General features: G+C 47.6%; 1 protein-coding gene across 1 annotated transcript in view; it reads right to left on the reverse strand.

Moving 5' to 3' along the window:
* Positions 1–5630: 5630 nt before the first annotated feature.
* TNFSF8 (TNF superfamily member 8) overlaps positions 5631–23839 on the reverse strand; it is a 29117-nt gene continuing 10908 nt past the window's right edge. The window contains exons 3-4 of the mRNA XM_008698846.2: positions 10948–11019; positions 5631–9491 (exon numbers count right to left, since the gene is read on the reverse strand). Of these exons, the coding sequence (XP_008697068.1) occupies positions 9097–9491; positions 10948–11019 (467 nt within the window). The 3' untranslated portion in view covers positions 5631–9096. The remainder of the gene's footprint in view (positions 9492–10947; positions 11020–23839) is intronic.

Here is a 23839-nt window from a genome sequence, read left to right on the forward strand (position 1 = left end):
CAGCCAGTGTGAAGGCTCAGGGGTGGAGAGTCGCTGGCCTCCAAAAAGCAAGATCCCATCCAGTATCCAGAGCAGGGCATGAATGGTGCAGGATCAAACCAAAATAATTTGGAAGCAAGAATCGTTTTATTTTGTAGATATCGGCAGAAAGTGAACTCCGTGTAAACATTGTTCTTACAATCAAACAATTTTGGTACAGGGTGGTAAGTTTTTAGACAGAAGAGAGGATGTCAAGGCAGAAATTGGATGCCTAACTTAGCCTGGGAATGATTCTTGAGAAAAAAGGTCTGAGTTGAGATTTAATGAATGGGGTCAGGTTAACCAAGCAGAGAAGGGAGGGCAAGGACCACGCAGACAGAGGGATTCGCATGTGAAAGGCAAGTGGCTTCAGAGGGAGCCGCGCAACGTCCTTAGGGATGAGACTCTGGAGTCAGACCGTGGGCATTTACATCCTGGCCTCTGAGCTCCTTAGACAGGTTCATGCATTTCTCCGAGCCTCCGTTTCCTCCTACCACGGGAATGGAAATCTTGATCTCATAAGGCAGTGTCGAGGATGAAACAGACCACAGTATTGAAGGCTTCAGTATGATGCCCGGAACCCGGTAAGGAAGCCCTCGGTCAGAGTTAGCAGTGAGATCTATTTATGTAATACGAAGCTTTTTAAGGAAACACACCAGAATTGATGAAGGAGCAATAATGAAAAGGTCAGATTCCGTGGACGGCTGTGTATTTGAGGGTACGAAAGTCATTTGGGCAGTAGGAATTAAGCTTCCTCAAGCATTTTCTTGCTTTTTCCTCATCTCGATGTGTCAATCCCATGACGGGTCGTGGCCTTTCTTCCCTTGACTAGTTCTGCGCCTGATGCTGAGTGCGCCAGGCCAGCTGTTAAAATGAAACTAGTTGCGAGAGCAGAAGGCAAACCCAGAAAGGTCACGGCAGTTATGTTCTCTGTGCCCCCAGCAGTGGGAATGGAATGATGAAATAGTTCAGCTGGTTTTCCCTTGGAGCTTTTTTGTTGACGAAGCTGGATCAGACCCCCATTCGGCATGTTCCTAACCAGTTTAACGGATACCCTCTGCCGCTAATTCCCTGCCTGGCTGCGAGGGCGTCTACGCATCTCCCGAGTGCGGGCTCTGGGTCAGACCTGCCCTGGGTGCTGGGGCTCAGAGTGGATTCTTGCTTCTAGGCGCTCCACTCTAAGTGGGGAAAAGACACCCAATCACCAGCACTCCAACGTGTGAGTAGTGTTGTCCTGAGGGAGACGGAGGGAGGGGACCCCCAGTAGTTCCATCTCTCAAATATTTATGCAGGCTTGTCCAGGCTAGTTTTCCCTAGAACATGAAAGCATTCATGGGCATTTGCCTCATGAACACCTTTGTTCGTCCAATGGCTGGTTTTTCTAGATGCCCATGGCGCCGGCTTCAGTGAGTCTGAGGAAACATCATTCCTCTCACCTTTACCCTTGAGCGTTTTCCTGCTTCTCTCCCGCCACGAAACTCCTTTGCAGATACGGAAGTTAATAAAAGACCTCCCCATTTGTATACTTTTCAAGCTTATTGTATGTTCTTCCCACAGCTTTGGAAAAGATTATGCTTCTTGTTTTACAGTTGAGGAAATTTGGAGAGTGTCTGTGACTCATCAAGAAGCCATGTTAATCACTGCCCAAGCTAGGATTCAAACTCAGGTTTCCAAACCATCCGTTCCCATCCGCCACCCCCAGACTTGGTTCTCTCTTTCCTTGGCCATAGTAGAGTACATCCCCTCCTCTGGACTACATCCCAAGCTTTCAACATCCTGGCTACAGTCTTGTCCCAGCTCTTGCCCAAGATACCCAAGGGAAAGAGCTGGACCAAAAGCAATTTTTAAAAATTCAGTGATAATTACAAAAGAATACCATCATGGTGACTTAATGATGCTTTTGGTAGTGTCTAGACCCTCATATTTGCATAAAGAGTAGAAGGGGAGGGAGAATCCATTTCCCAAAGTCAGCTGGGAGGAAAGAGGGAAGCATAATGGAGTCAGAGAAATCTACACTTACCAGGGAAAATCATCTGAACCAGCAGCCCTCAAAGCTTTAGGTGTCCATGAATCTCCATCTTGTAGATCTTATCAAAATGGCGATTTTGTTTCAGTAGGTCTGGGTAGAGGTGAGATTCTGTATTTTTAGCAAGCTCTCTGGTGATGCCAGGGCTGCTGAGTTCAGGACGCAGTACGGATAATGAGGATTTAAACCACTGACTCTTGAACTTAAGGTTTGGGAGCTTAAAATAATCCTGATGCCTGGGCTTTAACCCTAGAGATTCTAATTTAATTGATCTGGGCTCTGCGCCGGGGACCAGGGCATTAAGAAATCTTTCAGTTGATTCTAAAGTGCACCAAAATTGCATTTGAACTCTAGGGAGAGTATCCCCACCTACCAAATGATTAGAACTGCATAGAGCTGTCTCACAGAGACAAGAGGGAGATAGATTATATAGCGAATATACTACACCTAGCTCATAGAGGGGGTTCAACAAACCAAGTGAATGTTTGGTTGTTTTCCGTTCCAAATTCTCAGATGGCACAGATGGGTTCTGGCATCTGGAAATTTCCCTTTTCTTTAATAGCTGTCTTACTCTCCTGAGCGCTGAAAAACTTTCCTAAGAAAAAAGGTAGCTTAATTCACATTTCTATACTTTTTAAAGAATTCATAGTCCTTTTTTTTTCTCTTTTGGATGGCTTCTTTGGTGTCTTTCCTCGAATGTGGCCTATGTTTAAAGAGATTTTCTTTGAGTATTCACTTAAGAAATAGTTATTGAACAGCTATTATGTCCCGGGAGCTGTGCCGGGCTGTGAGGACCCAGTGCTGAATAAGATTGATAGGATTCCTGCCTTCCAGGAGTTTGGATGCTGGAGAGGAAGTATAGAGAGAGCCAGAGGGAAGAACGTCATGCACTAAAGGATGGGACAAATGGGGAAGAAGACAGCAGGGAATCAGGTGAGGCCAGAAGAATCAGGAAGACTTCTTTAAGGAGATCAGGGCAATGGCAGGAGTTAACCAGGCAAAGAGAGTGAAGTGAATATTTCAGGCAGAAGGAAGAGCACCTGCAAACACCAGGTGGCAAGGCTGAGCACGGAAGGTTTGAGAAACTGGGAGAAGTTCAATGTTATTTGAGTATCAAGCCCAAGGTGGGAGGTGGCATGAAGCGAGAGAGGAAGGAAAGATCTTGATGGAGAGGGGGAGAGCTTAGATTTTAGGAAGGCTGGGTCCATAGTGGTTGGAGAATGGAATGTTGGGCGGGGATGGTCACACACCAGGGCTTGACTTCCAGCTCTAGCTCCCACTGGCTGTGTGATGTTGGCCATGCCACTCAACGTCTCAGAGTCTCAATGTCACTGTCTGGAATGTGGGGAGGACAGTACTTGCCTCCCAGGCTGTTTAAGACTAAATGAGGGAGGGGCGCCTGGGTGGCACAGCGGTTAAGCGTCTGCCTTCGGCTCAGGGCGTGATCCCGGCGTTACGAGATCGAGCCCCACATCGGGCTCTTCCGCTATGAGCCTGATTCTTCCTCTCCCACTCCCCCTGCTTGTGTTCTCTCTCTCACTGGCTGTCTCTATCTCTATCAAATAAATAAATAAAATCTTTAAAAAAAAAAAAAAGACTAAATGAGGGAGTGAGCAAGTATGTGAAGAGTGCAGACCCTGTGGGAGCTTGGTAAGCGGAAGGTATTGTTATCAGTACCCAGGACGGTGGTGCCACCTAGGGGTGGGGTTTGTAAGGGGTAAGACGGGATCCAGGTTGTGAGTCAGGAGGTAACAACGGCAACATGGTAACAGGTGACATGGTGCTGGTGGGGACAAAAGAAATGGGTGAACTGGACAGGTGTTGATTGGATGGGAAATAGGAAAGAAGGGTCATGAGAGACTCAGATCGTCCTTGAGATTTAGAACGTAGGGATAGTGACAAACTTGGGATGAGTCTTGTGAAGTCAGTTTTAATGTTGAGCTTGTATCCATCAGGGATCGTTTGCAGAGAACGGATGTCACTCCAGCTTGTTAGCAGGAAGGCACTTCTCACAGCGTGTCAGGTGGCTTACAGACTCGCCGAGAGGGCTGAGGAAACAGAATCCGGGCTGAGCTTTCAGGAGCGACCTCTAATGTACCCCTCACAACGGGGCTGCTAGGGTAGCTGCTGTCTCTTCAATCCTCTTGCAATCAGGAAGCTGCCCCTTTAGAGCCACAACCCGGCTGTTTCAAACAGGAAACCACCGTGATCAGGAAGCCGCTACTGCTGTCAGATCTAGAACCACTGCGAATCTGCAACAGATCATGTCAGCAGAATGGATGCTCCCGTCCCTACACCAGGCTCACCGCACCTACCAACCTAGTATCTGACACTGGAACTTCTGCAAAGACACCTGCAGAGAAACCAAACACCTCCACGGCTGGGCTTGCTGGCAGAGTGGACAACGGTGTAAAATCTTGTCCCCCTTGGACTACACACCCCTAGGACTCCAGCTGCCAGAGAATTAGTAAAGTATATTTTGAGCCTTCCAGCTTTTGGAGCAGGGAAAGTCACGCTAGGACAGTACTTTGCAGACTGTGGGTTGTGACTCATGACAGCATCATGAAAATCAATTCAGGTGGTCACGACAAGATTTTTTTCTTAGTCACAAGTCGTAAGTATTACTTAATGTAACCTTTGTATTAGGGATTTTGTGTGTGGGTGTGTGGGTGTGTGTATATACACATCTTTGTTTGCAAAGTAAAGCATTTCTTCCTCTGAGCCATGGTTAACAAACAAACAAACTTGAAAGTCACTACCCTAGATGTGGAGGGCCAATCTTCCATTGCAAGATCTTAGAAAGAGCTCCTGGGTAGAGCCCAGTGGCTACTGAAAATATGGGGTTGCATTTTGGGAGCAATCAAAACTGGAGATCTAGATTATACAGTCATTGACAAGAAGATGTCATTGAAGCCAAGGGGAAGTTGAGTAAGCCATCCAGGGAGACAGCCTGGAGTGTGAAGAGAAAGAGGTGGGGGATAGACACCTAGAAATACAGACATTTGGACTTGGGGGAGAATTTTCCATCTGGGGTTGTGCTTATCCTTCCTGCACTCTGGTATTTTTCATTTGCTCTCCAGAGAGAGAACTGGATCCAGGGAAGCCCCAGAATGCTTTGGAAAAACCAGCAGCTGGCACGGGGGCTGGCCCTCAGGACTTGTGTGTGGAATGCGTGTACAGAGCCAAAGAAATTCTAAGAACGATGGAAAGAGCTTTTTAGATTCCAAAGCTCCAGCTCGTGAGCTGTGACCACAGAGGGTAGTCTAGACTCACTAGCAGAGGGTGACCCAGTAGCCTTAGGGTACTAGTTATAATTTTCAAAGAGTATTTCTGCATATAGAAAAATGGCAACAAGGGGTGTGACCTGTACAGGGACATATGCTCATTGTAGCAAAATCGGGAGGCAAACAAGGTGTTCACCTGTAGGAGCATGGCCAGTCCAGCATGTTCAAAAATGAAATAGGATATCCCAGTTAAATGAGTGTGCTAGATCTGAACAGGTGTCAGTCTGTATATATCTCAAAAAATTTACATTACCTGAAAAATTTCAAGTCACAAAATGTGATATGAAGTACGATATCATTTATTGAAAAAAGTTTCATTTATTGAAATTGTTAAAACCACACAAAATTATACTATAGATTCTTATGGGAAAACAAGTATGAAATTATGTAAGTGAAGGGGCTGGGCAAACTTCCAGGCAGTGGCTATCTCTGGGGAGGGTGGAGGGAAATGGATTTGGAGGAGTGAGGCTTTGCTCTATCTACAGCGTTTTATTTTTAAAAAGAAGCAGAAGCGAATATGGCAAAATATTAATAGTTATTAAATTAGCAGTGAGGCATGGGAGAAATATTATTTTCTGTTGTTCTCATAATTAAAAATAAATACAACTGTACATACATTTTGCAATGCCCACGGCAAGAATAAAGCTTCCTCCCCTGACTGCAGGTTAAGCAGATGACCTGAAAACAATTACAAGAGGAAAGCGGGGACACTCACACACACAGAGGTACACACATGTGTATACACACAGTACACACATGTTTATATGTAATACACATGCATGTACATACATACATATACAGATATATACAAGCACAGACATGAATACATATACACACATATATGTATACATTCAGATGAAAACAATAAGCTTTTAATTTGTAAATTGTGTCTTCAGTTTCTGAGAGATCGAACTTTTATATATGGGGACCCCGGCCTTTTTCTGTAATTTGACCGTGTACTGAACCTAGATTCTATCTGTGTCTCATATTCAAACGATAATCCTGGAGGATCTGAGTGGGGACAAAGAAGAACAGAGGAAGTCCCTGAATGCTGGGGACCGCCCCAGTACAAGGGTAAAGATGTGACCCAAAGAATTACAGACAGGCTACAGGATGAGCGCAGTAAAGCCGGGTGGGAAATAATGGAGGGGGAGTCAGGCGACTGGGCCCCACTGCCAGCTCAAATCCCAGCTCTGCCACTAACCACACGTGAGCACTTGACAAGTCTCTGCCCGCTGCGGGGCATGCATTCCACCACCGGCTTAGCTCCTCAATCAGCATCTTTCCAGAGACGACACTGACTGACTTCGCAATGCTCTTAATGTAAGTGTCAGAATAATCAGTGGTATTCCAGGGATTCCAGAAGGCTCTCCTGTTTGGTAAATTCTGCCCAACTCTCTTCAGCATTTCCTCCCTTTAGAGACTGCTGCTATCCACTCTCCTGGGGGTGCAGGGACCTCCTCTGAGCCAACCTTTGTGTGACTGGGGAATTCTGAGAGGGAATAGGGTAGGTTAAGGAGGCATCAGTGGGTGATAGACAGATGGGGTGAAAAAAACGTTACTAAATGTGGAGAAAGAAAGTCTTATGAATTCCCCAAGGGCAGGAACACATTTAGTCTACACTGACTTGTTTCTTATCAACTTACACATTGCCCTTCTCTACACTTTCTGCAAGTATACTGTGTTTTGTGGTGTGTGTGTCTGTGTGTGTGAGAGAGAGAGAGAGAGAGAGCGAATTCCGGGTTTTTCCCCAGGGGACATATGTTTCGGGTAGCCTGAGTTCCCAGTTAGAAAAATTATTTATTTTACTTGCATAGACGCTACCACATTTCCAGGGGTTGGTTAACCCTCAGGGAATAACAGAACCTGGTTTTAAGCTTTCCAGCGTAGCCACACCCTATTATCTTCAGTTGCGTTACTAACGATTATTCTCTTTTCCTTTCTTTGTCTTGCTACAGGACTCCTTCAAATGCTGTGCCCCCTGTGTCTTCAGCGGTCTGCTTTCAGAGCATTGCTTGAGAGAGACTGAGAGCAGGAACCAGTCAAGTATAAAAGTCAGGTGCCTCTGCTCAGAGAAGGAATGGAAACTTCCTCAAGTATGAGTATGAGACAGTAGAAACCTTGCTTAGTGTACACGAGCTTAGATTGCAGATATCGCCCCAAGAATGCACGAGTTGGCTTACGCAAGGTTCCTTTGTCCTTCAGAGTCTGGCCATAGCTCAAATGCCAGGTGCTCTCTCACCTGCTAGGTCTGGGTCCTCGGAACCTGTCTCTGTGTTTACGTACTTGGCTTGCTGAATTCAGCACCTCTTCCAATGCCCACTCCTCCCAAAGAATCTACTCATAGAAAGCATTAGGAGAAATGTAGATTTTACTGACTGTTTCATAGAGGAGGCCTGGAAGGGGGTTAACACAGCACACTGCTCAGAAAAGGACTTCAATTTTTCCTCCAGCTATTTTGTTTTCCCAAGTCCTTCTCATCCACACCAAAACTGCTGGGTTTCTTTGTTCTTTTCTTCTTTTAAATTTTTTCTAGTCTTTCTCTGACAAACTTTCCTGATTTCCTACATTTTTCTTTTCCCTCCACCTTTTTGGAGAAAAATGCAAATTTTGCTCCATTCTTTCGCATGGCAGTGAAGGGTCCCTTTTGCTTCTGACGCATAAACTCTGGGGCTTTATACTTCAAGCTCCATGGCTTTTTAAACAGGTAAGGTGCTCCTTTGGAAATGATGGATGGATGTAAAGGGAGGTCGCTGTAGCTAGAGAAATCTCACGGTTGCCATTGTTCAGAAGTCCTCACCATTTGCAGGGTCATCATCATTTATCAGCAACATTTGGGGGCTTTAATGGTCCTCCACAGAAATGGTTTCCTGAGAGGCATTTGAAGCAGGGAGCAGAGAGAGAGATCATGCGAGAAATGGCAGCAGCTGGTCCCTGACCAAATGGCGGCATCACCATGACCACTGCGTGCTGACGGAGTGCTTGCTGAACACACAGCCCTTCCCTATAGGAAACGGAAGCTGTCTGTCGTCGATGTATTGTCAATCTTAACTTGAAAGGAGTCAAGCCCGGTCAGATGGTTTTCCAAATACCAGGAGGCCTCTTAGATTTGGGATGGTCAGTTGCACAGTCCTTTCTTTTACACGGTTTAGATCCCACAGTTCACATCATTTGCCAAGGTACCCTGAATCCCATTTCCAAATTCTGACTCTGTTTGTTGAGGTGACATGTGGCCAGACCCCACTAGTTCCATCAGATTTATACTGGTGTGAGGTGAGGGCCTTCCCTTCGGTTGGGGCTTCTAGAACACTGCCTGGAATCTTAGTTCACAGGTCTGGGATGAGAGATCCTGGTCTTCTGAGATGGAAGAGATTTTGGAGAGATTCAAATCCAGCCCCTTCATTTTTCAGACATGAATCCAGAGTTCCAGGGAGGGTAAAGGGATAGCTCCAGGTCATACAGTGAGTTAGTTAGTGGTTGGGCCAAGACATAAATCCATCCCTTCTGATACTCATTAAGGCTTTTCCCACCATATTGTCTTGCTTCCCTGCCTTCTATTTGAAAAAGATACATCACTCAAAACTGTTTTGTTTTTTTTTTTTAAACCCTGGAGCTGTATCTTCCCAAGAGACAGATGGAGAAGCATATTATTTAATACCCCTGTGGTTTCAGTCTTGGTCTAGAGTTTTCTTTTTGCCCAAGTGTTTGGATGGATGAAGTACTGTATGGTAGAGAGTGGTTTTCTTCCTGAAGGCCAGAAGAAATGGCTCAGTCTGAACTACTATATAAGAAGATAGACAACACGTTCTCAAGAGGAAAGGTGTTTGTGTCCACGTACTGGAATTTATCCACCTTGACTGATATGGTGGTGTTGACCTGGAGGTGTTCCAGCAAAAATTGAGAGAGATTTTGGTATATGTTTTTGGTTCGCGCTCCAGACTCACACACTGTCACCAGCGTCTGCTTTTTCACGTCTTTGTTGATGAGAAGCTCCAACTTCAGGTCAACAGAATGTTCTGGGCATTTCACGAGAAACTGCAGTTGGCAAATGATGACATACCAACCTGGGAACTGGATTACCAGATTCCCATCCTGATATCTGACTCCATGGACAATGCCGTCTTTGTTCCAAGACAACTTGGATTTGTTTATATGCTTTGACACTGGAAAGAGAAGGACAAAAAGACAGAATTATTGGGCATATGTCAGGTGCAGATCGGAAAGTGTGAAGGCTTTATTCAAGGTTTCCCATTGCATTCGAGACCTGTGTTTTCTATAACATTGCCTGCTGTTCCAACCATCCGGAACGTCTTCCATGTTACTCTTCTAGACGCTGCTTAATATTCAAGGCACAGGGGCTTCCTTTTCTCTAATGCTTCAAGCTGGAGGGTCAGAACACACATGGTGATGGACTCCTACCTCCTATAGAATCACTTTCCACTTATTTATTATATTCTATTTTTCTATTATTATTATAATTATTAACTACCCCTGTCAGACCGTGAGCTCCTGGACTATATTCCCCAAAAGTTCTGGACTATCATGTTCTATCAATCAATCAATCGATCAATGCTCCATCACTAAGGGACTACTATTGGGTAGGCATTGCGTCAAGTATCTGAGATAGGATACTCAGTTTTGTTCAGTTAGTAACCAATTTAAGATGTCCAGGAGAATCTCAGCCTGTTGATCTTCACATGAACATGCAGCCTTTACCAATTCATTGTCTCCATTTTTTAATGTCTTCCTCTCTTGGAAAGGGCAGCCAACGTAATTGTGTAGATTACGCAGGTGTACAGTGAGGGGCTTTTCCCAGCTGGGATTTTTCGAGAAGCAGAGGATTGGCAGACCCTGTGAGCCGACATGTTCGTGTGGAAAGCCAAGTCTCTCTGAGTTCTAACAAGTGCAAATCGGCACTGATTAGTCAGGCTGCCTTTCAGAACTGGAAAGCTGGCCTTCGCTTTAATTGCCTCCCTGCCTTCCCTTTAAACCTCGTTGCAATTCAATTGAAGAGTGAGAACTAATCCAGCTGCAAAACTGAATTTTTAAAGTGGGCAGAATAGCTATTCAGAGGATCTTGGCCATCCTCTCCGTATCTCGGCTTTCCCAGACTAAGTGGCTCGCATTATTTCGTTTAGAAGGGGCCTCTTGGCTGAACATATTGCAATACGCAAACAGGCCATGTGCGAGCGCGTTCATTAAGTTGTCAATCCGGGGACAAGGCAAGTCTGTGGTTCCCTTGGGAATAACCTGATAGAGGCAGAGACTGAAAACCTCCTTCTCTTTCGTGCGGAAAAGTACTGTGCACTTGGCCCCAGGCTTGCAGGTGGCTGAATAGAGAGGGGGCATGAGGTTCAGACACAGATGCCTTTGGAGGCCAGGTTGGCAACACAGAAAAGTGAGGGGGGCTGAGGAAGGAGGAGTCTTGTGGCTCTCTCCCCTTTCCCCCTAAAGTCTTTAAACTCAAATTGTAAAAAAAATAGCATGCAGGCTAGAGACCACATCTGCAGGTCATATTTGACCAGGGACTTCTCCTTGTGACCCCTCTGGCTTAGAGGTTTCCGAAAGGCCACAGGAAGTGACCCTCAGGTGGCTAGAGTTCCTGGATTCGTTACTGACCTTGGAGGTAGGCCCATGACTTCTTGAATGGAGCCTTTTCCAGTATACATGAGATGTCCTCTGAGCAGTTTCCTAAAAATAAGGAGATCACACATTAAATGTCTTTCTCTGCTCTGGGGAACTGGGGACACCGGATCCTTTTCCATGACCCTTGGATGGAGACAATTCGTATTCTGTTTCCATTTGGGGGCCTAAAAGGAAACCGGTTTATTTCTCATTTTGCTATCAGGTCCTTTAGAATTCTTTGGAATGGGTTGATTCCACAAAGACTGGAAGTTGGGGGAAGGGAAGCAAAGATGACCTGATCTCCCCTAGGTAACAGGCGCCCTTCCCGTCCCTTGACTTACTTCACTTCACTCTTGCAGCAACCCAATGAGAGTGGTATTATTATTATTTTTTTTTTAAGATTTTATTTATTTATTTGACAGAGATAGAGACAGCCAGCGAGAGAGGGAACACAAGCAGGAGGAGTGGGAGAGGAAGAAGCAGGCTCATAGCAGAGGAGCCTGATGTGGGGCTCGATCCCACAACGCCGGGATCACGCCCTGAGCCGAAGGCAGACGCTTAACCGCTGTGCCACCCAGGCGCCCCGAGAGTGGTATTATTAAGTCCCTTTTACAGATGGGGAAAAGCCTGGGCACCGGACAGATGCAGTATACTGTTCCACGTCACTCAGCCGGGCAGTGGTGGCCAGAACGACACCACCAATAGTAATTCTGCTATCCTCCTTTTGAGAGAGCACCAGATACTAATCTGTGCACTTTTACAAATTTCTGCTGTTCGAATTCTCCGAATAACTCTGCCAAGTGGGTGCCCTGATGCCTAGACAGAGTCAATGACACGAGGTCAAGCAAGTTGGCGGTAACATTGGATTCACCCCCATGTCTATCTGATTCCAGAGACCAGTTTTCCATCTCAAAGCCATTTGCTAGACAGTAGAGATAAACACATTCTTGGGCTCAATTTTAAGAGGATATAGGATTAAAGACACCTAAGCAGGAAGCCTGCTATCTGGAGCTTCCTTGGCGGGGGAGAAAGACGGTGTTTATGTCATTATGGTATTTAAGAAACAAAAATATTTTTAATATATTCACTGGTGATGCTGGCTTAGCAGCTTTTTATTATAGAAACTATTTTATATGCAAAGAGCCAAGTTATACATTTCCTGCGGTGACTCATGAATTCAACTTACTCTGGGTAAATTCCTTCTTCTCTTTGGACGTCGGTTTCCTATCTATAAAACTGGGAGATCTAAGACCTGACATTGACATCTTTTTGATGATGTCATCAGAGTGACCATTCATTCCATCCAGAGACTAGGCAGCCATGGGCCCGTTCGGTTGAAGAAGCCACACGCTGATGTGTTTGCTCCCTGGATCTCCGAGTGGTATCTGTTGGGCTCACAATATTCCCCATTTGCCTCTCTGCCCCAGGCCTGAGCAAATCCCTCCCGGCCTTGGCCTTCCTCACTTCCCCATGGAGACTTGGAGAGGTTAGAAGTTAAGCGAACAGTTCCCTCTGCTGTCTGAACAAGCTCACTGCTCGCGGCAACCCCTGCAGAAGCAGTGGGGGGTTTTGATCCTTGTCTGCCCTCAACCCATAAAGACGCTCTGGCGCAAAGGTCTCCTTGGTGATGAGGGCTGGTAGACCAGCTGCCGTTTTCTGGATCCCATCTCTTTACCTGGCCTTCTTGTCCTGCCTGTTCCAGCCACAGCCCACACTCTTGAGGTGTTAGATTCAGAGTTAGGACATGAGGGCTGCTCATTTTCTCAGGCACTGTGAGTGCTGTTAGGAGAGTCCCCCTGGCCAGCTTCCCCTTTTTGGAGGTGTGGAACATCGAGTCAGAAAACATTGCAGCGAGGCATATCTGGCCATGTATCTTCTTTGCTGGGAGTCCCTTTCAGACTTTGCGGTGCCTGCTGGATCAGGGCCCAGATCCTCCACGGGCGTTCATGGTCCCTAGTGTTCTGTCCCTCCTGCATTCTCCAGTCTCACCCGCACCTTCCCTCCTTCCCCCGTACTCCCAATCCCCATAGTAGTAGCAATAGTGCAGATGACAATAATAGCTAATGCAGACTGAGTGATGGCGATTTTCCGGGTCCTCTGTTAAGCATGCTCCATCCAGTCTTTCCCTTAATTCTTACAACCACCCCATGAAAAAGGTACTACAGTGACTTCTGGCTTGTACATAAGGAAACAAAGGCTTTAAAAGGTTAATGACTGGGGCGCCTGGGTGGCACAGCAGTTAAGCGTTTGCCTTCGGCTCAGGGCGTGATCCTGGCGTTATGGGATCGAGCCCCACATCAGGCTATGAGCCTGCTTCTTCCTCTCCCACTCCCCCTTCTTGTGTTCCCTCTCTCGCTGGCTGTCTCTATCTCTGTCGAATAAATAAATAAAATCTTTAAAAAAAAATAAAAAAAAAATAAAAGGTTAATGACTTCTTCACATTTGCACAGCTCGTCAGTGATAGAGTGAGGTTCAAACCCAGGCTGTCTGACTCGAATGGCCCGGTTCCATTGCTGACGACTATGTTGGTGTTTGGGGGCCGTGGTGCGTGTTAATCTGCCTCTCCACCTGGAAGCCCCCCTTCACCGAGAAAGTTATTCCTTATTTAAAGCATGGCCTGGAAGTCATCTCTGACCTTCCCTCTGTTTGCCTGTTTGCCTCCTCCGTTAGACCGTAAGCCCTCAGGGCAGAGACAACTATTTATATATCCCCACTGCTCAGCCCAGAAGATGCTCTGTCAATGTTTGTTGAATTGAATCATCTCGTCTCTCCCTCTTACTTCCCTCCGTGGATGTCAGCTGAGTTCTGGCATGAGTGAGGTGAATGGGGATGCTTGGCTTGCCTTTCCCCTTGGGGCTGGAATAACACTAGCCTCGTTCCCCCATAGTTCTTCAGGTTAGTGTTGATTAAACGGGAGGAGAGGACTCATGCCCTGGGCTGAGGCCAACACGTCATGCCAAGAACAGGTGCTGCTCATTGGCTGGAGGCCCCCTCACATCATGTCACTTGTGGTGGCATCTGTCAGGTGAGCTTCCGTAAACAGGTGGGTGGCTGGAGAAGTACAAGCCTGGGCTTGCCTCTCACACATGCAGGTTCTGTTTTTCCTTTCCCCTTTGGTCTTTGTATGTTTGGTTGGTTGACCTCAGCTGCAATTCTGAGAAACCCAAGGATGGAAAAAAAAAAAAAAACAAAAAACACAACAACCCTCATTCTGAAGCATCTGCATTTCCTGAAGTCAAATGGCAAGGTGTATTTTAGTTTTTCTTTAAGAATCTTTTAGATGGTTTCAAGCAAAAGGAAAAACATGGGCGACCCTCTCCAAAAATGGCGTTGCTGGAGCTGCCTGAGGGAAGGGGCCTTGGAAGGGGACACTGGTGAAGCTGTTGGTGGAAGGGGGCGGTTGAATGTGGAGAGGAGCCCAGAGGAGGGCACGGTTGTCGGCCTTTCGCATCTGACAGGCTGTCAGCAGGGAGGCGGTGCAGCCTGCTCTGTGGGGCCCAGAAACCACGGCTCTACATGGAGGTTTGAAGGGATGACGCGCTCAGCTCATAACGAACATGGCCCTTGTCCCCATTTCTCAGATGAGTCAACGGGAAGACCTCTAAGGACACACATCACACTGTCAATCACAGAGCTGGCAGTCAAACATTTGGCCAGTTAGTGCTATTCAAAGATGTGTTGGGCTGTTTTGAGGGTCACGAGTTCTTGCCAAGAGCCAGATGGGCACTTCACCAGCACGTGTCACCCTGAGAGTCCATGATACGACTTTCTTTTTTGGTTAGGAGGACAGGAAGGAGGGATTTACAAATAGGTGGTGCGACCTGCAGCTGGAAGCCTGTGCTGTCCCTGGAATTTTGAATGCTGGGAGCATGGGGAGCAAAACACCCCTGTTTCACTCACTTCCCAGCTGAATGTGATGTCTGGAGGGGTTTAGTTGGAAGCACGGACCACTCAGGTGGGGGAAATGAGAACTGTTTGCAAGTCATGTCTGAGTTGGTGGTCTGGGAGTTAGAATCTAGGAATTTCCCCTCTCTGGGCCCTGGAACCCTTAGCTAGATGCTAGATGAAGAGCAGGGTGGGTTTGATGGCCTAGAAAGGCCCTTCTAGTGTAGTCTACCAGGCTGGGCAGACTCAGCTCTACAGAGCTAGGCTTGCTGCAGCAGGGGAAAGTCAGTCCCAGTTCCAACTGTCTGTCTTTGTGGGCATGTTGCTTTAGCCCTTCTAGGATATTTCTAGACACCTACAGTGCTAGAACAGAACATTTTACATCTGGGGACAATCTAAGTCATGAACAGCCTGATTTTGTAAGGATTTGCCCGGTTTGTAGAAATGGAAGTTCCTGGAGAGGTTACTTGTCCAGGCTTAGTAAACATATAACACATGTGTTCCCCAACGTCACCCCCATGGCACACTTGTCCTAGGTCACCCCGTGAATTAGCGACAGAGGTAGGACCGCAGCCTGGACACCTTACCCCTTCTATGGGGCATTTCATCTTTCAAACAACTTAAGTGCTCTGTGAATTTTTCTGAGGACTGAGGCCTTTAGATGGGCAAGATTTATAAGCCCAAACTTGGCCTCCTCTAGGATCATGGAATTTTTCTGGGCATTGTTTGGCAGCCTGGAGAGAAGTATGTGCCAATGAAACCCTCTTGGCCAGTTTTACAGAAAAGAGAGATAGGGAGAGAGAGATATTGCTTAAGGTGGTTGAAAAGACCGTGTCTAGGGCCGCCTGGGTGGTTCAGTCAGTTAAGCTACTGCCTTCGCCTCAGGTCATGATCCCAGGGTCCTGGGATGGAGCCCTGCATTGGGCTCCCTGCTCAGTGGGGAGTCTGCTTCTCCCTCTGCAAACTCCCCCCACTGCCCTGCTCATGCTCTCTCTCTCAAATAAATAAAATCTTGAAAAAAAAAAAAAAAAGAAAAGAAAGATCATGTTCTAGAAAGCAGCATAATGGCAACCTGAAGACTGCACCCTGCCTTGGGATCTCAAAATGCTAGACTTGAATGGGCGATTTGATGCCAACTTAACCAAGACCCTGTTCTACGAGTGGGGACATTGAGCCCAAAAGAACTGAGGGTCTGGCCCACGATGTCACTGCAGATTTGTGGCACAGCTGGGTCCAGAGCACATGGCTCCTGACTCCTGGCCCAGGGCTCTGTCCTCTGTTAGTCTTTCCATGGAGGAGGAAGGGTTAAATGTAGGAAGAAGTGGGTTTGCAGCCACCATACACAGTGGGCTGAAAACTGACGAGACAGCTAGAGGTGCTGGGAAAAGAGCACCAATGAGCCTTCTGGACTCCCTCCCACAAAAGAATGCCATCAGGTGACTTCAGGGCCATGTGCTGAACCCTGCCAAGTCATAAGTCATAAGCCTTGACTGGGCTTCCATCAGGATGCAGCAATGCCCACAGTGGCAAAACAAACCACGCCAACGACTCCGGCCAGATGGTATGTGGTCAGAGTGCCTGGCACCTTCCAGGCTGATATTAGGACAAGATAGACACATTGCATCTGGACTCTGGTCAAGGCTTTTAGCTGTCCCTTCCCCTTATGGACCCCCAGTTACTGCATCTGTAAAGTCCGATGATAATAATCAACCTAAATGAATGATCGTTGCAAAGATGCAATGGATGTAAAAGGTGGCCAGTGTAGCACAGAGTGTAGCTTAGAGGAGACATCCAGGAAATGGTAGTCCCTTCCTCCCCTACTCCTCTTGTCCTGTTGCAGTAGACAGCTTAGCCATGCCGCTCGGCAGAGTGAACTGGCTGACGAAATGCTTATGAAAGCAGAGCTCATGGCGCTATCTGATGGATGGAAGCTTCTCAACTATGTGCATAAATGCTTGAGGCTGTCTGATGGCTTCCAGAAGTGTGTGTAGAATGCTCCTTCCATCTGCTGAAAATATTTTAAGCCTTCCAAGAAGGAGAGGAATTATCTTAATGACTGCATCTATCAAGGTCCTGGCAGTCCCTTCCTCTGGCGGAAGAGCCAGGAAAGTCCCAACAGTGACATCTAGGGGAGAGTCTCTCCATTATCAGTAGAATTTAGTATCAAAGTGAATCTTAGGGGCGCCTGGGTGGCTCAGTCGTTAAGTGTCTGCCTTTGGCTCAGGGTGTGATCCCGGCATTCTGGGATCGAGTCCCACGTCAGGCTCCTATGCTGGGAGCCTGCATCTTCCTCTCCCACTCCCCCCTGCTTGTGTTCCCTCTCTTGCTGGCTGTCTCTCTCTCTGTCAAATAAATAAATAAAATCTTAAAAAAAAAACCAAAAACAAAAAAAGCCCCCCAAAAACAAAACAAAACAACAAAACAAAAACAAAAAACCCACAAAGTGAATCTTTAACCTAAGGGTCATTTCAGCTGGCTTCAACTAGACCATTTCCTCAATGCCACAAAGCCAACTAGTGGCGGAAGGACTCCCAGATGGGCTATTTGTTAAACAAAGGACAGGGAGGTGACCCTGGATTTACAAACAGCACTTGGGGAAAACTCATCCCCGCATGCTCAGTGTTGAGCACATAGACAGTGACCAGTAGATACAAACTGAGGTCAAGCAGGAATTCATTTGAATTTCTTGACAGTTTTTTAGAATTTAGAGTCTTTTCAATCGTGAGGTATTATAGTATGTAAGATCAACCCATCTGACTCTCTGGGTGGCTTTTTGGAATTCACTTAATCTAAAGGCAGGTGGAATTGATATTATTGGGGGTAGTTAAGAAGCATATAAAGTGTATAATTCAAAAGGCAAACTGAATCTGAAGTCGCATGGTGAAATCTGCTAACATTTTAAATAATTTTTTAAAAACACCTCCTAGCTCCTCTAGGTGTAGGAGTATGACAGCACGTGTGGGAAGTTAGGCTTAGGATCAAACAAGCTTGGGTTCACATTCCACCTCTTCCGCTTTACTAAGTCCTATGGCTTTGCATAGGTCACTCAGCCTTTTCGAATCCTCCCCCCTTGAAGAATTCCTGGAAGATCAGATGAGATCATGCATAGCAATGAGCCTGGTGCCCACCAACCAAAGGATGCTAGGTGATGGTTGGCTCCCGTTCCCTGGTCCAGGGCTTGTGCTGCTGGGCTGGTAGAAATTCAAGCGTCCAGAGAGCTTGAGTAAAATATATCATCCAAGTCCTGCCTTCTCTCTCTCCTTCCTTTTCTCCCTCTGTCCCTCCTTCCTTCCCCTACCTCTTTTTCTTTCCTTTTTCCTTCCCTGAAGTATTGGAAAGATGGGGGTTTCTTCTAGATTTAGAGACTTATAATTTGTACGTGCTAAATTCAAGTATACATTTTAATACGTTTCCCAGTGGTCTGAATATTTTTTCCTCTCCTCTCCTCTTGTCTCGACCCCTTTCCTCTCCTCCCCCACCTCTCCCCTCTCCTCCCCCACCTCTCCCCTCTCCTCCCTCACCTCTCCTCTCCTCCCCCACCTCTCCCCTCTCTTCCCCCTCCCTTTCCTCGGCAGAAGGGGTAGGGATTACACACAGGTCCCTTGAGCGCTCTGGATGGCCTCCGCAGGTCTTGACTCCACTGTATTCTGAGTGGCCCATTTTCTAGTTTATTTCTTACGGAGAGATTCCCGACTCCTCTTAGCTCTTCCTTAAGAAAAAGTCAGGGTGAGAGTGGGCTTTGCGTGTGTTTAAAGTAAATGGAGAAGCAAATAGGCTGTTTAAGGCCTGTGACTATCTGAAAAGCAATTTGCCCCCTGAGCAGAAGGACCCCCTCTTGTTGCGAAAAGTTAAAAAAAAAAAAAAAAAAAAAGGCGCACGACAACGGGTGAATTGGGCAATTGCGAACCAGATCGATCTATCTGATAGAAGTGAGGTTTCTGCTGTTTTCGGTCGTTCCAGGGGATGGGGGAAGCTGCTGCTTCTCTACCTGCCTCTTCTGCTGCCGGTGTGCTGTCCTGGTGGGGCTGTGACCACCTGGATCATAGAGCCACAGGACAGCGGGGATGGCTGGGGATCCCTGAGAAGCCGGCCTCCGTGGTGGTTTAGTTTCCTTGCCTTCAACGGCGGGTTTTATGGTCTGTGTGGGGGTGGGTTCACTAGGTACAATGAAGAGCCATCCTTACTTGATGTTTTTTAATGCCCGCGTTTTCTTTTTAGCAGAGGGAGTGGAGAGGAGGGTAGTCGGCCAAGCCACGTAAAAATTGTCAATAGTCCATTTGTCTAATTCTGGGAATTTCAGACTCAAAGCGAAATCCATGCCAGGGCGAGGTCATCTGGCTCACTCCCCTCACTCTTGGTATTTTAGATAACAGGACCCTCCTGTCCCCTGAGAGGGAAAAGGCATCGCTTCAAGTCCCAGGACTGGAATGTAGGTATTCCACAGTCCAACCCGGTTCTCTCTCTTTGCCCCTGTCTCCAGCTGGGTACTGGATTCTGGAGAGGGTATTCAGAGGAGGGCAGGGAATGTGCTAAAGGGGCTGTCAGGACCCACATGCGTTGTCTCCACTGTTTCCCCTTCCTCAGGGCCTCTAGGAAGCTGTGGCGAGGGGAACCCTGGGGCACAGGAAAGGCCAACATCTTCTAACAGGAGGCTGTGGGGAGGGAAGGAAGGACTCCTCCAGCCTCATGACACCTCAGCCACAAAGGTAGGGCTTAAATTCAGCTTCCAGATTCCCTACCGTGGGCTGTTTATGCCCCCCCACTGTTGCAGAACTCCGTAACAAGAAAACAAACAGCTGTGGGAGCAGGTGTCGAGGAAGCCATAGTGCTGGAAGGGTGCCCAGCCTTGGAGAACCAGCCAGGAGGGGCGCTGGAAGGAAGCGCAGTGGTGTTTTACTAAGCATCTGGCAATATAATCCTGGATGAGCAAAAGCGCTCCAAGGAGAGTGGGCCTGCAGTTTGAGGTCTTGCCCCATTCCCTTCTAGCTGTGCACTCTTAGGCAAGTCAGTATACCTCTCTGTGCTCCCGGTTCCGTCCCTATAACACAGCAATATCCCTGGGGCATGTCGTGAGGACTGCTGGCCGAGTCTCGAGGCACTCAGCCCGGGGCCTGGCACAAGTTGGGCGCCCATCAGTGTCCACCATTTTCATCCTCCAGAGCCTCATACATGTGTAATGAGGGAATAAAAGAAAAACTGGTTGAAAAGTTGTCTACAGAATTCCTCTGGTGTGGGAAAGACTGGCATTTACTCGTTGGGATATTGGGAAGGCCAGGGTCTGACATCAAGGTGGCCAAAACCTTTCTATGAAATAAAGACCAAGTTTGTGAGGAAGGGGGGGCTAGGGAATGAAAATGGGGAAGAAAAAAAGAGGTAGGAGGAGAGTGGGTTAGTACGCAGGGCAGAGGGCTGAGTCCCAGTGTGGAAAGCTGTCCCTTGAGAAATTCCCAGTGGCTGGAGGGGCAGAGGTCTTACAAGAACAGAGGGTTCTAGTACTCAGTTTGCATCGTCCCTGTGATGGGATGCAATGGCCTACCAGCTCCGCTACGTACCCTAAATCGTACGGCACATTTGGCTTGACACAAAGGTGGGGCGCTGTTGGAGCTCTGGTGGCATCAGGGCAAAGGGGCCTGTGTTCTGTGATTTAGACAGATAGGCCATATAACATGAGCACATGTGACATTCAAAACGTGGCAGAAGTGGAAAATTGGAATAACAAGTGAGGAGAGGAAGCCCAGAAGCCCAGGTTCTCCCTGGAGCCCGACCTTGGTCACTCACCCTCTGCGGGATGGGACAGAGTCATTTCATTTGGGGTTGAAAGAACAGAGTAGACTCTGTGTCCAAGGGACATAAGCTCAGCCAGGTAGCAGACAAGGGTCGTGTTTGCTGTCCCTTGTCACCCTCGTGGTGGCTCTGTGGGGGGGTCCTTATTAACTCTGTTTTCTAGATGAGAGGAGATGGAGGTGGGGCAGGGTTCTCCTCCCTGTGGTCTTGCTGGCCCACGGTCCCTGCTGAAGCCCCAGAATGGTCCCCTGTGTCCTCAGCACCATGGAATGAGTGTGAGGTGGCAGTCTGCTGGTGACCGGTCTCCTGGCTGGAGTGGGGACTTGTGTGGGGACTAAGAAATCCTTTCCTGACAAAACAGGCTTGTTTTCCTGTGGTTATCCTGCAGTGAAGTGTCATCCCGTGTTAAGGTGCCTCAGTGTGTGTGCGTGGGCCTGCTTCCCGGGCTCCGGGCTGCTGCTGGCTTCCTGCTGATGGCGTGGGGTTCGCTTTCGCTCGTGGCAGAGGGCTCCCTAGAAAGTGCCTGGCTTCTGCCTTGTCCACCCCAGTGACAAACCACGTGCTGCCTCTGGAGCCTCTTCCCAGGGCTTTCTGGGAGATGGCTCCCCTCTGCCAGGTCTCGCAGTGGCTTTTTAAAGGGGGCAATGTGCTGCTTGTATCTGTGTAAGAGGGGCTTCCTGCAGAAGGGGGCTGTGGCGACAGAGTCCCTCAAGATTACTGTTAGACTTTTTTTCTTCTCTATTGACAGAGTGAACCAAAGAATGGAAGTATCATAAAGTGTCAACGCTGGAAGATCCGTTTCATCTCATGTTAGTACGTTGTTATTACGTTACACATGAGGCCCAGAGAGGAGGAAGCCTGCCCAGAGAAACACGGCCTGCTGGCATGAAAATCCGTTCTGGAGCCTTGCTCCTTGGTGATATGCTTTCCACCCCGCCCTAGAACTGTGCCTACGGTTGGCCACGTTAGGAGAAAGGCAGGTGTGCGTTACGAATAGGAGACAGCCGGGGAGCACATCACAGCTGGCCACGAACATCTCATGGCTGAAGCACGCCATGCAGGAAACAGAGAGGGGGCCTGGATTCTGATGCCTGCTCTGCCGTCAGCTCCTTGGGTGACCCCAGGCAAGTCACCTTGAGGGCTTGGACCTCAGCTTCTCATGCAATATGGAAATACTAACCCCCACAATGCTCGCTCGCAGGACTGAGGTGAAGATCAACCCAGGGGAGGCATGGGAAGATCCTTAAGGAAAGTTTCACAGCCCTGGTGGGGATTACTATTAGCATTTCTAAAATATGGTCGCAGAAACTGAATTGCCAGCTGAGGTTGGTTTTGGGTTCATGCATGTCGTGCAACGGTAATGACCAAGACCAGAAGGGATTTGATGAGGGACCTAGTCCTTGGCTCCCACAATTTTGGGCTTCATGGACCAAAGAAATTCACCCCCAAATGAAAATTCGTGGCCAATATAGAGTGGGCAGCTTTTGATTTTGTCTCGTGTGCCCATTAAAACAAAACAGAATAACTCGGACAAAAAGCACGTGAACTTAACTGGCATCCATACCGGCTCCATGTCATAAAAGAAAGGACAGTTTTATGCTTGTGGGAAGGATGTACTCTCAGAGGAAAGGAGTGCCCCTTACCTTAAAAATAATTGACTATGGGAAGAAGGGGCTACCTTGTCCTTCTCTTCCCTATTTCACTCTGGACTGGAGAACATCAGCGCAGGGCCAGACCCGGCACTTGGCGACCTGTGAAGGAGGGAACTGTGATCCAGAATGGCTGGGGTCACGTTGCCTCATCACAACTACCCTTGACATTGAATCGCGTTCCCCTTAGAGACTGCCTCTCTCTCTCCCTCTCAAGAAATGAGAAGATCTGGTCTTAACTTGGAAGATCCGGGGGCATGTGGTGGTGGAATGGTGGGAGCGGAGAAGGAGAAATGACAGTGACTCAGTGTGCCTGGGTGTTTCGCAATGTGTTACACGTTCTGACTCCAGAGCCTATGCTGTTTCCATAATAGGGTCTCAGACTCTGTCTGCTCTGTGCGTCACAGCCAGCCTCTCACCTCATTCTAGAAATAAAGGTGTAGGGATCCACAGCTGTGCCTGCTGGTTTTCAGAGGCTAGGGCTGGTTCTGCCCTACAGAGGCATTATGGGAATTGAGGTCACTTGTGAAGTAATTCTAGCCAAGGTTAACATATTGTTACAAGGCTGTAGTTATTAGTCTTTCTTGAAAGATCCAGAATGCTTGCCTGTTTGCAGCTTTTGCTTCTACTGGCTAAACGTCCCTGTGACAGATAGCAGGAAAGGCATCCTGAAGGAAGCTCCCAGTGAGATGCTACTGGTATGCAGGGCTGTGTTCAGACACCGTGTCCCACGGACGCCCTGGTGTCTCTAGATGGGTGCCCATCATTTTCCACTTTTTTTTTTTTTTTTTTTACTTTTTTCTCTGAGCTGTCTGGTTATCTAGCTGTGATGTTACCTAGGTTCTAAAGTTTATAGGACAGACATGGGTTCATGTTCTGGGGTGGAAAAAAGCATTGGATAAGAGATGAGGACATCTGGGTTCTGGGTTTGGCTCCATATGACCTTGGACATGACACTTCACTGGCTCTTAATTTCCCTCTTCTGTGCAAGGAAAACATTCACCAGATGATCGCGAAGTTTCTCATCCTCAGTGTGAAGCTATCTCTGCGTAACCCCTCTGGGGCTTGTAGGGACGATGCGCTAACCAGTGACTGCAATGGTAGGAAAGGTAGGGGGTGAGGAGAAGGTCTGTTTTTAGAATATTCTACCTTCGTTATGCATTTCGGCTACTACCAGTTATTTAATGATTACAATATACCAGTGGCCATGCCAAGCAATTTATGGATGAGATCTGATTGGCTTCTCCGATTCCTTCATGAGGTAGGTAGTATTCTTCCCATTTTATAGGTTAAAAACTGAGGCTCCCAGGTGGGATGTGGAGCCAAGATTCATACCCACATTTGCCTGACTCCAGATTTCAAGCTCTTAACACAAGGCTGCTTGGCATTCCTGTCCGGGTCCATGTGATGGCCTATGTCACAGGTGGAATTTTCATTAATAGGAGAGCTGTGGGCACCAGCGTGCCAAACCGAGGCTGCTTGGATGAATCTAGAAGCACCCACTCAGCTCCGAGCAGCCACCACCTTCGCCTCCACCCACTTTTCTTTCTTTCTTTTTTTTTTTTTTT

The sequence above is a fragment of the Ursus maritimus genome, unplaced genomic scaffold, assembly GCF_017311325.1.
Source record: "Ursus maritimus isolate PB19 unplaced genomic scaffold, ASM1731132v1 scaffold_17, whole genome shotgun sequence".
In the NCBI taxonomy this organism is placed as follows: Eukaryota; Metazoa; Chordata; class Mammalia; order Carnivora; family Ursidae; genus Ursus; species Ursus maritimus.